A 14,531-nucleotide genomic window follows, 5' to 3' on the forward strand; every position below is an offset into this window, starting at 1 on the left:
ACCTACAATGTGAGAATCCCAGTGGTTCTCAGGAGGATAATACCTTGTTAAAATGGCTAAATGATGTGTTCAAATTGCAAAATGTCACACAAGAGCCATTCAAAATACACTGAAGTACATTTTTTAACAACAGATGGAAAGAACAGTCTGTAGTAATCATTAAGAGCTTAAATTTAATAAAAATCTCTGGTATGTCTCTATTGAGAAAGCTAGAGAAATGTGTGAGCTTTGAATTAGCTGTTCTTGTCTTCACGGTCTCATGTCTCCGATGACATTTCTTCAGTGAAATAGAGGTCTGATTCACTGGCCTGAAGCCGTCAGTGTGAAGAGACAAAAATCAATACAAGAGGGAAAACAACAAAATGTAACAACATAGCCAGAAAAGTGCAAGTGTGGCTGACAGTATTTTATTATGCTCTGTGCCTGACAAATGCGTACAGTCACATAAGAGCTTTACAATGCTGTTTCTCTTCAAACATTCTGGCGAAGCTGATCTGATGGGAATGTCAATTCATATACTGTCATGATCTGGGCTGTGGGGTTTCCCTCAGCCACCTGAGGTCGCTGTTCCCCTTGCACTGCACTTCCCTGATTGTTCACTCCTGTCTTGTCATTAGCACTGATTACACTCACACCTGCTCACTATTATCTGGTCTATAAGAACTCTCATGTCTCACTGCTCTTTCTGGCTGCATTGTCTTCTGTGTGGTTTGTTTCTGTGTTTCTGATCCCGGCTCTAGACCTTGTTCTTGTTTTGCTTTCTGTTTATCTAGTCGTGTCTGTGCCGTGTTGGCCTTTTGCTTTGTTTGTTTTGTTATTTTCATTAAAATACTACTTACCCGCATTTGGACCCAGACCTCCCTTTCTCACACGTGACAGAATGCAGCCAGCACAGATGGGTCCAGCGGGGAGGAATTTTTTTTTCAAGTCGGCGGCGTCCCCCCGTTCTGTTCCCGAGACAGGGGGGATGTCTTTTGAGGCGGCATCAGCCGCTCGATTTGAATTTATCTACGCCTGCCTGGCTGAGATGGACGCTTGTAGGGCCGAGACTGCGCGGATGCGTCCCTGCTTTGCGGTGGGGGCGGAGAGGCTCTTCCGTGGGGAGACGGTGGTGTCCGTTAACTCCGTTCCTGACGCGCAGGTGACCACGCCCTCTGTTCCTGACGCGGCGGTGTCCGCTATCTCTGTGCCTGACGCGGCGGTGTCCGCTGTCTCCGTGCCTGACGCGGCGGTGTCCGCTATCTCCGTTCCTGACGCGGCGGTGACCGCTCTCTCTGTTCCTGACGCGGCGGTGACCGCTATCTCTGTGCCTGACGCGGCGGTGTCCGCTGTCTCCGTGCCTGACGCGGCGGTGTCCGCTATCTCCGTGCCGGACGCTGCGGTGTCCGCTGTCTCCGTGCCTGACGCGGCGGTGTCCGCTATCTCCGTTCCTGACGCGGCGGTGACCGCTCTCTCTGTTCCGGACGCGGCGGTGACCGCTCTCTCTGTTCCTGACGCGGCGGTGACCGCTATCTCTGTGCCTGACGCGGCGGTGTCCGCTGTCTCCGTGCCTGACGCGGCGGTGTCCGCTATCTCCGTGCCTGACGCTGCGGTGTCCGCTGTCTCCGTGCCTGACGCGGCGGTGTCCGCTATCTCCGTTCCTGACGCGGCGGTGACCGCTCTCTCTGTTCCGGACGCGGCGGTGACCGCTATCTCCGTTCCTGACGCGGCGGTGACCGCACTCTTTGTTCCGGACGCGCCGGTGACCGCGCTCTCTGTTCCGGACGCGGCGGTGACCGCGCTCTCTGTTCCGGACGCGGCGGTGACCGCGCTCTCTGTTCCGGACGCGGCGGTGACCGCGCTCTCTGTTCCGGACGCGGCGGTGACCGCTCTCTCTGTTCCGGACGCGGCGGTGACCGCTCTCTCTGTTCCGGACGCGGCGGTGACCGCTCTCTCTGTACCGGACGCGGCGGTGACCGCTGACGCTCCTCTGGCAGCGAGGCCAGCTCACGTTCCTCTGGCGGTGAGGTCCGCTCACGTGACTCCGCTGCACGGGCCTGGCCCGCCATCCCTCCCCCTGATTCGCCTTCCCCCGTTCCTCCTCCCTCCAGACTTATGGAACGTCTGGGAGCCGTTCCGTAGGGAGGGGGTACTGTCATGATCTGGGCTGTGGGGTTTCCCTCAGCCACCTGAGGTCGCTGTTCCCCTTGCACTGCACTTCCCTGATTGTTCACTCCTGTCTTGTCATTAGCACTGATTACACTCACACCTGCTCACTATTATCTGGTCTATAAGAACTCTCATGTCTCACTGCTCTTTCTGGCTGCATTGTCTTCTGTGTGGTTTGTTTCTGTGTTTCTGATCCCGGCTCTAGACCTTGTTCTTGTTTTGCTTTCTGTTTATCTAGTCGTGTCTGTGCCGTGTTGGCCTTTTGCTTTGTTTGTTTTGTTATTTTCATTAAAATACTACTTACCCGCATTTGGACCCAGACCTCCCTTTCTCACTCGTGACATATACACTCTTAAAAATAAAGGTGCTTCACAATGCCATAGAAGAACCTTTTTGTCTAAATGGTTCCATAAAGAACCTTTAACATCTGAAGAACCTTTCTGTTTCACAAAAGGCAAATAAGGTTCTTCAGATTATACAAATGTAAGCAAGAAATGGTTCTTTAAAGAACCTTTGACTGAATGGTTCTTTGTGGAACCAAAAATGGTTCTTCTATGGCATCGCTGTGAAGAACCTTTTGAAGCACCTTTATTTTTAAGAGTGCAGAAAGGGAAATGAGTTATTTTACAAACACAGCTTTTTACTTCACACAATGTTAGGATATCACTTCATTGCACCAAATTTACATTTTATGGAAATATTTGTACAATTTTACGATTTTTGTTAAAAAATGTATCACTGTTATATTTTCCTCCTATGCTCACAGAGCAGCTCAACTCGAGATGTTGTTGTGAGATCTTTTCTCAGAAGCACCACCACCATCATCTCAGTCCAGAGCAGCCAGTCAGGAAAAGGCTGGAAAAACATTGTGAAAATTTCATTTGGAGGCCCTTTTTGTATTTTCTCAATGCTTTTAGAGAAATGAGGAGCAGCCAGCTGCAGCTAAATCAAACCTAAAGTAGTTTGAAGCACTCTCTTTCTCTCTCTCTCTCTCTTTCTCTCTCTCTCTCCCGCAGAGCGTGCGCTACGGACCGATGCTTGCTGATGGCTTCACAAAAGGGAGCTGTAATTGTTATTTTTGGCATTTGTGATGATAATGTGATGACGTTCGTTTATTTTACCATGTCTGTTCTGCTTCTTTCTAAAACAACAGAAGGCCTTGCACATCTTTTTATAAACTATTTATGTTCCACCTCACATACTTACAGCATTGTCTATATAATTAGTGCGGATAAATAGCTTTTTGGTGCTTAATAATAAAAGTATTTGTAACATTGTTTTGTGGGAAACCGTACCCAGTGCAGACTATTTGTGTATTCATTGACAGGGGATTGCATCATTTTCGATTCCTTAAAATATAAAGGCAGTAATATATTTTCATGAACACCTATTTATACTGTTGGTCTCCTTTTTATTAACCCCTTGGAGTCATTTGAAGCACTTTTTATGATGGATAGATGCACTTTATTGGACTTCAACATCTCAACACCCATTCACTACCATTATCAAGCTTGAAAGAGCCAGGATATTTTTTAATATAACTCTAATTGTATTCGTCTGAAAGAAGAATGCCATATGCTTTCTTCAACTGTGTTTCTATGAGCTGATTTGTTCCAAAACAAAAACACAGTTTTACTCCAAAAAAAGTTTTAGTGTCTTTGTGAATTTGTTAAAATACGACAGCAACATCAATAACACTAAAACGCTGCAGATGTGAACTCTCAGCAGAACCAATATTTTTGGGTAAACCAACTTAGGTCTGTGTTTCTGTAAATGTAATAAAACACTAACAAATACTATTAGGATCACTGTCTGAGAAAAGAGGAAAAGTCTGCTTCACACGTTATCTGAAGTATATTTATAATTAATATAATAATTATTATTATAATTATAATAATTAAAAATCCAAATAACTCCAATGAAGTATTTCTAATTATTCCAAGCATTTGTTATGAATGGAATCCATGCAAAAAATGCCCTCATAAAGATAAAAATGTACTTCCAAAAATTCATGTCAGGGGCAATTTCTAACACAGTTATGGATCCATTTAGACAGGAAAATATTGTCTGAATGACCTTTAAAATGGCCACACACTGATAGTTTTGTTTATATGTGCTGTTTAGAGGTGGGTTATCCATTTTTTGGGGGGGAGGGATTTTATTATTATTATTATCATTATTTAATTTAATTTAATAAATGATTTTTTATAAAATGATATATAAATAATAATGTATATTTTAATTTATAATGTACAATGATTTGTTTCTTAAATTTATAACAAAAGAAAAACTATATAAAAACAAATGATTAAATAAAATATATTAATGTTTTAATATGTTAAAATTTTATTATTAATGTTATCAAAGTCTATAATAATAAATAAATAAATAATAAATAAAATAATAAATAATAATAAATATTTTAATAATAAATAATATTTTATTATATTACATAAAAACATATATACATCTACATTTTATAATATATGTAATAAAAAAAATTATATATATATAAAGAAATAAAATACAATCAATGCTGGTCACCAACTCTTGCAACAACAAACTATATAAAAACAAATAATAAAATACAATATATGAATGTTTTAATATATTAATATTTTATAATTTTATAATTTATGTAATCAAATTTAAATATGAAATAAAATAAAATAAAATCAATGCTAGTCACCCACTCTTGCAAAAACAAACAATATAAAAACAAACAATAAAATTAAATATATTCAAGTTTTAATATATTAATATTTTATAATTTATGTAATCAAATTTAAATATAAAATAAAAATAAAATCAATGCTGGTCACCCACTCTTGCGAAGACAAACAATATAAAAACAAAAAATAACAAATAATAAAATAAAATATATTTATGTTTTAATATATTCATATTTTATAATTTATGTAATGTAATCAAATCAAATTCAAAATAAAATAAAATAAAATAAAATAAAATAAAATCACCTCAACTCAATGCTGGTCACCCACTCTTGCAAAAAAAAAAAAAAATAAATAAATAAAAATAAATAAATATATATATATATATATATATATATATATATATATATATATATGAATTGAGTATGTTTTAATATATTAATATTTTATCATTTATGTAATCAAATTTATAATAAAATAAAAATATATGAATGTTTTAATATATGAATATTTTGTCATTTATGTAATCAAATTTATAATAAAATCAATATAAAATAAAATGAAATAAATGATAAAATCACCTCAACTCAATGCTGGTCACCCACTCTTCCAAACATAAACACAAGGTTTTCAGCGGCCGACTGAATGGAGTGTTATCAAAGCGGTGAGTGAAAGCAGATATGACCATTCAGTTTCTTTACCCTCTATTCTCACTCCTCAGAATAGCCCTCGGACTGAAAAGACTGCTATAATAGCATTTATCAAAGTGGACAATAACAGCTGTTTTGGCACCGCAGATAATGGATAGTGAAGGATTCCTGATTGAGTATGTTTAGATGACATAAACAGAAGCTGAACTGAGAAGCGCTGTGTGGTCTGAAGCACATAAAGAGACATTTCTGAATCTCTGAGCTGGAGTTGAACTAATTCAAAACTCACCCCGACTTCAACGTGATCCGAGCCTTTGTCGTCCTGCTTGTGGAGAATCTCGAAGTAGTATCGTCTGGAGGCCATGAGACTGAAGAAGAAAGAAATGACATGAAATATTAATGGCTTTCATTTGTAAGTCCTGTAGTTTTAATTGTATCTCATCATATCCTACATCCTAACAAAATTGTTCAAAAGTTCGAAAGACAGGATTTATTTGAAACTAGATAAAAAAGTTAGAAGAAGACAATCTTAGAAGTAGGCTTGAGAAAGCTAAAACAGGAAGTTAGAAAAGGTTTAAAAGCTAGAAGTTTCAGTTTAAAGTAGTTTTAAAGATTAGAAAGTCACTAGCATATTTCTAAGCATGATTAGCAAGTTACTAGAATGTTACTAACATGAATAGCATACCACTAGCATGTTGTTAGCATGATTAGCATGTCATTAGCATGTTTTAACACGATTAGCATGTTGTTAGCATGTTTCGAACATATTTGCAAGTTGTTAGCATGTTTCTAGCATGATTAAAAAGTCACTAGAATGTTGCTAACATGAATAGCATACCACTAGCATGTTGTTACCATGATTAGCATGTCGTTAGCATGTTTTAACACAATTAGCATGCTGTTAGCATGTTTCTGGCATGATTAGAAAGTCACTAGAATGTTGCTAACATGAATAGCATACCACTAGCATGTTGTTCCAATGATTAGCATGTCATTAGCATGTTTTAACACGGTTAGCATTTTGTTAGCATGTTTCGAATATATTTGCAAGTTAGCATGTTTCTATCATGATTAGAAATTCACTAACATATTTCTAAGCATGGTAAGATAGTTTCTAACATGTTTCTAGCATACTTCTAACATGATTAGCAAGCGTAATAGATAGATAGATAGATAGATAGATAGATAGATAGATAGATAGATAGATAGATAGATAGATAGATAGATAACATGATTAACAAGTTACTAGCATGTTTCTATTAGCATGTTTTAACACGATTAGCATGTTGTTAGTATGTTTCGAACATATTTGCATGATTAGCAAGCTACTAGCATAATTCTAGTTGCTAGGCTTGGCTGGTGATAGATGACTAGCATGTTGCTAGCATGTTGTTAACATGATTAACATGTAGTTACCATTATGCTAACATGATCAGCAAATTACTAGCTAGTTGCTAGCATGATTAGAATGTTGCTAGCATGTTGTTAACATGAATAACATGTAGTTAGCATGGTTAACATGTTGTTAGCATGTTTCTAGCATGATTAGCAAGCTACGGATGGACGGACAGATATATAGATAGAAAATAGACTGATAGATAGCATGTTGTTAGCATGTTACTAGCTAGTTGCTAGCATGATCAGCAAGTTACTATCATATTCCTAGCATCTTTTTTTAACATGATTATCATGTTACTAGCTAGTTGCTAGCATGTGTTAGCATGATTAACATGTAGTTAGCATTATGCTAATATGTTTTTAGCATGATTAGCAAGTTACTAGCCTGTTTCTCACATTTTAGCAAGTTTCTAGCATGATGATTAGCAAGCTACTAGCATGATTCTATTTGCTAAGATAGATAGATAGATAGATAGATAGATTAGAAAGTCACTAACATATTTCTAAGCATGATTAGCAAGTTACTAGCATGTTGCTAACATGATTAGCATACCACTAGCATGTTGTTACCATGATTAGCATGTCATTAGCATGTTTTAACACGATCAACATGTTGTTAGCATGTTTTGAACATGTTTGCAAGTTGTTAGCATGATTAGAAAGTCACTAGAATGTTGCTAACATGAATAGCATACCACTAGCATGTTGTTACCATGATTAGCATGTCATTAGCATGTTTTAACACGGTCAGCATGTTGTTAGCATGTTTCGAACATATTTGCAAGTTGTTAGCATGTTTCTAGCATGATTAGAAAGTCACTAGAATGTTGCTAACATGAATAGCATACCACTAGCATGTTGTTACCATGATTAGCATGTCATTAACATGTTTTAACACGATCAGCATGTTGTTAGCATGTTTCGAACATATTTGCAAGTTGTTAGCATGTTTCTAGCATGATTAGAAAGTCACTAGAATGTTGCTAACATGATTAGCATGTCATTAGCATGTTTTAACACGATTCGCATGTTGTTAGCATGTTTCGAATATATTTGCAAGTTACCATGTTTCTATCATGATTAGAAGTTCACTAGCATATTTCTAAGCATGATTAGCAAGTTTCTAACATGTTTCTAGCATACTTCTAACATGATTAGCAAGCATAATTCTAGTTGCTAGGCATAGCCACATCTGCTGTTAGAGCAGCACAATTACGGCCCTGCTTGATTTCACACCTTATTACACCTCCAAATGTGACACATTACAGACATCAGTCACTCATCACGCAGCGCTCGTGTCAGTCTGTAACACGCCGCACAGATCTTTGGGCTGAGGCTGCTCCTTTATATTTACACGCACTAATTGTTTTATATTTGTTTTTTTTTGGGTGCCCTGGTAATTTGAGAGATGATATTTGCAACATGAGGTTCCCCATGAGTACATTTTCCTCATGCATATTCATGAGCGCTGCTAATGCGTGAGACATCATTCAGCTCAGATGCTAACGCAAATGTCTTGTTTGCTCCAGTGGGCCTATGAAGCAAATATAAAGAGGAAGAACAGATATGGAAAAGAGTAAGAGTAAATAACTGATAAATTGGAAAGAAAGAGAAATGGAGAAATTGCCTACCTATAGCAGCATTATAATTTAAATAAACACTATATTACATAATATAATATAATATAATATAATATAATTAATATAATATAATATAATATAATATAATATAATATAATATAATATAATATAATATAATATAACACCGAAAGACTAAGTTAGTTATATAAAAATGCATATACATTTATAAAAATCTATTTATAAATGTAAAAAAAATAATAATAATAATGCAGAGAGAAAATTAATATATATCTAAAAATAAATAAATAAGAACTGTAAAGAGAAAACACTATAATATAATATAATATGATATAATATAATATAATATACTTAAACACCTGAAAACCACAACTAGTTATATAAAATACACATACAGCTATAAAAAATAAATAAATAAATATAAATAAATAAATTCAGAGCAGTAATGTAATATAATATAATATAATATAATATACTTAAACACCTGAAAATCACAGCTAATTATATGAAAATACACATACAGTTATAAATAAATAAATAAATGAATAAATAAGAACTGTAAAGAGAAAACTAAATATAATATAATATAATATAATAAATATTGTATAAATGTATTAACAAATTTATGTAAACAAATACATAATTATAATTATAAAATAAATAAATAATCTCATTATTTAAAAGTTGAATAATAATGTAATTAAATTCTAATTATTAGCTTAAAATATAATTAATAACCTTGACCACAACATTATTATAATGTATGAAAAAAATATTTTATTATTATTATTATTATTATTATTTATGAATGCAAATATTTGTACAATTAAATAAATAAATAAATAAATAAATAAATGCAGAGCAAAACAATAATATAATATAATATAATATAATATAATATAATATAATATAATATAATATAATATAATATAATATAATATAATATAATATAATGCCTAACCTCAGTTGGTTGTATAAATGTATTTACAAATTTATGTAAACAAACAAATACGTAATTATAATTATGAAATAAATAAATGAAAAAATAATTTCATTATTTATAAGTTGAATAATAATGTAATCAAATTATAATTAATAGTTCAAAATATAATTAATAACCTTGACCACAACATTATCATAATGTACATAAAATATTTTATTATTATTATAATTATTAATATAATTATTTATGCAAATATTTTTACAATTAAGTAAATAAATAAATATAGAGCAGAAACATTTTGTTTTATAAGTTGAATAACTGCTCTCTCTGGTTTTTGGACTCTGCCTGTATTTTTGTGGATTACGCTATTGTTTAGCCTCCGTTGCTCTGTTTGTTTGGATGTTGACCCTGCCTGTCTCGACTACGATCTGTAATAAAGCTTGCAATTGGATCTTTCGCGCTTCCTACGAGTCCCGTGTTACAGAAATACTTCGCCTACCAAAGATCCAGCGGCTTTTGGACACAGATCATCATGGACCTGGTATCACGCCTCCTCTGTCTAAACCAAGGTAATCGCCCCATTGAGGATTATGTTGTGGACTTTTGCCAAATATGTCACTTGGTAAACTTTAATGATGTGGCACTCAAGGACATTTTTAGATTAGGACTGACTCACCCCATTCGTTCTGGCCTGCCTGGAGGCAAAATTCACTGGACTTTGGAACAATATATTGACTATGCGTTATTGCTTGCGGGATCGTCTTTTACTGTTGGGATTGCGGATGAGGGACCCCACAATCCTGCAGTAACCCCCGTACCACAACCAATTCAAGTCACATCCACCAAGTCAAAGCCTGCTCACATCATGCCTGCCAAGCCAAAGCCTGCTTACGTCACATCTACCAAACCACAACCTACTCACATCACGTCTGTCAAGCCACAGCCTGCTCACGCCATGCCTGCCGCTCCAGGGCCTGCTCACGCCATGGCCGCCATCCCAAAGCCTGTTCACAAGATGCCCGCCCTTCCAGAGCCACTGCACAAGATGGCCGCCACGCCAGAGCCTGTCGCCAAGATGGCCGCCATCCCAAAGCCTGTTCACCAGATGGCTGCCAGCCGAGAGCCTGCACTCAAGATGGCCGCCACACCAGAGCCACTGCACAAGATGGTGGTTGCATCGGACCTTGTACACAAAATGGCCCCCTACATCTGCACTTTATCATGTCAACTCTATTTCGAGGTGGTTGGTGTCCAGCGTGGAGGACCCACTGCTGCTGTCGGCTCGAGCAGCTGGTCTCCCTAAACCCACGTCAGCCAAGCCAGCACCTGGTTATGCCACTTCAGTCAAGCTACAGCCTGTTCATGTCATGTCTCCTGCTCCAGAATCTGCATCTATCATGGCTGCCCTTCCAGATGAGGTTCCTCAGTCAAGTCCCGTTACAGCTGCTGTTCCTGTCAAATCAAGTCACGTTACAACTGCTGTTCCTACCAAGCCAAGTCCTGTTACAGCTGCTGTTCCTACCAAGCCAAGTCCCGTTACAGCTGCTGTTCCTACCAAGCCAAGTCCCGTTACAGCTGCTGTTCCTACCAAGCCAAGTCCCGTTACAGCTGCTGTTCCTACCAAGCCAAGTCCCGTTATAGATGCTGTTCATGTCAAGTCAAGTCACGTTACAGCTGCTGTTCCTACCAAGCCAAGTCACGTTACAGATGCTGTTCCTGTCAAATCAAGTCACGTTACAGCTGCTGTTCCTACCAAGCCAAGTCCCGTTACAGCTGCTGTTCCTGTCAAATCAAGTCACGTTACAGCTGCTGTTCCTACCAAGCCAAGTCCCGTTACAGCTGCTGTTCCTGTCAAGTCAAGTCACGTTACAGCTGCTGTTCCTACCAAGCCAAGTCACGTTACAGCTGCTGTTCCTACCAAGCCAAGTCCCGTTACAGCTGCTGTTCCTACCAAGCCAAGTCACGTTACAGCTGCTGTTCCTACCAAGCCAAGTCCCGTTACAGCTGCTGTTCCTACCAAGCCAAGTCCCGTTATAGATGCTGTTCATGTCAAGTCAAGTCACGTTACAGCTGCTGTTCCTACCAAGCCAAGTCACGTTACAGCTGCTGTTCCTGTCAAGCCAAGTCACGTTACAGCTGCTATTCCTGCCAGGTCAAGTCATGTTACAGCTACTGTTCCGGCCAAGTCAAGTCAAGATACAGCAGCACTTTCAGAATCACGTCAAGACACAGCAGCACCTCCTGAATCACATCAAGTCACAGCTGTTCCAGCTAAGCCAAGTCAAATCACAACCGTTCCTCCGACATCAAGTCAAGTGATGCCTGATCCTCCGGTGTCAAGTCAAGTCAGGGCTACACTTTCTGTGCCAAGACAAGATACAGCTGTTGTTCCCCAGGAGTCAAGCCAAGATACAGTTGTTGTTCTCCACGAGTCAAGCCAAGATACAGCTGTTGTTCTCCATGAGTCAAGCCAAGATACAGCTGTTGTTCTTCATGAATCAAGCCAAGATACAGCTGTTGTTCTCCATGAGTCAAGCCAAGATACAGCTGTCCTCCATGAGTCAAGCCAAGTCGCAGCTGTTGTTCCTGAATCAAGTCAAGTTACAGCTGGGTTATCTATGTTAAGTCAAGCCACAGTTGATCTTCATGAGCCAAGCCAAGTTACAGCAGATCTTCATGAGCCAAGCCAAGTTGCTGCTGTTATTCCAGAGCCAAGTCACGTTTCGCCTGAGCGTCCAGAGCCAAGTCACATCTCGCCCGAGCATCCAGAGCCAAGTCATGTCTCGCCCGAGCGTCCAAAGCCAAGGCACGTCTCGCCCGAGCATCCAGAGCCAAGTCACTTCTCGCCCGAGCGTCCAGAGCCAAGTCACGTCTCGCCCGAGCGTCCAGAGCCAAGTCACGTCTCGCCCGAGCGTCCAGAGCCAAGTCACGTCTCACCCGAGCATCCAGAGCAAAGTCACGTCTCGCCCGAGCATCCAAAGCCAAGTCACGTCTCGCCCGAGCGTCCAGAGCCAAGGCACGTCTCGCCCGAGCGTCCAGAGCCAAGTCACGTCTCGCCCGAGCGTCCAGAGCCAAGTCACGTCTCGCCCGAGCGTCCAGAGCCAAGTCACGTCTCGCCCGAGCATCCAGAGCAAAGTCACGTCTCGCCCGAGCATCCAAAGCCAAGTCACGTCTCGCCCGAGCGTCCAGAGCCAAGTCACGTCTCGCCCGAGCGTCCAGAGCCAAGTCACGTCTCGCCCGAGCGTCCAGAGCCAAGTCACGTCTCGACCGAGCGTCCAGAGCCAAGTCACGTCTCGCCCGACCTGCCAGAGCCACGCCACGTCTCGTCTGACTTGCCAGAGCCACGCCATGTCTCGTTTGACCTGCCAGAGCAAGCCACGCAGAGCTGACGCTCCCAAGCCTCACACCTTCCAGCACGGTGGGCATCCCATTAACCACTGCACTGCCTGTGATGACCATCGCCATTTTAAGTGTGTGGGCTGCACACTGCATTCCAGAGGCCTCGTCTGTCCATGAGTCTGTAACGCCAGGCCAGCAGAGGGAGCCCTTAGTCACTCTGACTGTTACTGCTCTCTCTGCTTACTTCTGTGGTAACTTCCTGTTTGCCAGCCATTTAAGGAGGGCCATGCCAAACAGGCCCTCGCAAAGTATTGTTTTGCTGTGCGGAGTCTACTAAGCGTTTCTCTGATTTTCTTGCCTTGTTCTTGTTTTTGTTTTTCTCACGGTTTGGTTTCTTGGCATAGTTTTGCCATTGTTTTGTTCTGTTTCATTCCCATAGTTTTTGCCTTGTTTCATTGCCTTGTTTATTTGTTACTTTTCGGACTGCTCTCTCTGGTTTTTGGACTCTGCCTGTATTTTTTGTGGATTACGCTATTGTTTTGCCTCCGTTGCTCTGTTTGTTTGGATATTAACCCTGCCTGTCTCGACTACGATCTGTAATAAAGCTCGCAATTGGATCTTACGCACTTCCTACGAGTCCCGTGTTACAGTTGTATAAATGTATTTACAAATTTATGTAAATAAACCAATATGTAATTATAATTATAAAACAAATAAATTGAAGATTAACTGCATTATTTATGAACTGAATAATAATGTAATTAAATTATAATTAATAGCTCAAAATATAATTAATAACCTTCACCTATTATAATATATGTAAAAATATTTTATTATTATTATTAGAATTTCTGTAATTATTTTTTTTTACATTTATGTAAATAACACAGACCATTATAATATAATATAATATAATATATAATATAATATAATATAATATAACTCAACACCTGAAAACCACAGCTAGTTATTTAAAAATACATATACACTTATTAAAATAAAAAATAAATAAATTAATAAGAACTGTAAAGATAATAATATAATATAATATAATATAATACAATATAATATAAAATAATATATATTATTAAAGCCTCAGCTAGTTATAAATAATACATATACATTTATAAAAAAATATTATTTATAAATGTAAATAAAAAAATAAATGAATAAATATATGTAGAGAGAAAACATGAATATAATATAATATAATATAATATAATATAATATAATATAATATAATATAATATAATATAATATAATATAATATAACACCTAAAAACATCATTTGGTTATATAAATGTATGTATAAATGTATGTAAATACACAAATAAGTAAAAAAATAAATTGAAAAATAATGTTCAATTATCTATTATCAATCTATTTTTTATATGTTTTAACTGACCACAATACTATTATAATATGCGTAAAATACATTATTATTATTATTAATGCAGGTTTTTCACAAGCAAACAAACAAATAAATAAATAAATACAGCACTGTAATAAAGGGCTCAAATTATAAGTAATACTATTACATAATATAATATAATACAATATAATATAACATTATAACATTATATATTTATACTGTATAGTAATACCTTCAAAATAAATAAACAACAACTTCACCTGAAAACAACTTTCAGTGGCACATTCTGAGATGTTTGTGTATGTTCTGATGTTATGACTAGCACTAGGGGGGTCTCGTCCCCTCATAAATCAAACACTGACGTAATGTACTGTAAAATTACTGAGAGAAAGAAAACCATCATTTAAATCG

At 37.9% G+C, this 14,531-nt stretch overlaps 1 protein-coding gene across 1 annotated transcript in view; it reads right to left on the reverse strand.

The window, feature by feature from the left end:
- The window catches only part of b4galnt4a (beta-1,4-N-acetyl-galactosaminyl transferase 4a), a 240,420-nt gene that overhangs the window by 40,227 nt on the left and 185,662 nt on the right, over positions 1 to 14,531 (reverse strand). Inside the window, exon 8 of the mRNA XM_073831802.1 lies at positions 5,760 to 5,838. Within this exon, the coding sequence (XP_073687903.1) occupies positions 5,760 to 5,838 (79 nt within the window). The remainder of the gene's footprint in view (positions 1 to 5,759; positions 5,839 to 14,531) is intronic.

The sequence above is a fragment of the Garra rufa genome, chromosome 25 (assembly GCF_049309525.1).
Source record: "Garra rufa chromosome 25, GarRuf1.0, whole genome shotgun sequence".
NCBI classification, from domain to species: Eukaryota; Metazoa; Chordata; class Actinopteri; order Cypriniformes; family Cyprinidae; genus Garra; species Garra rufa.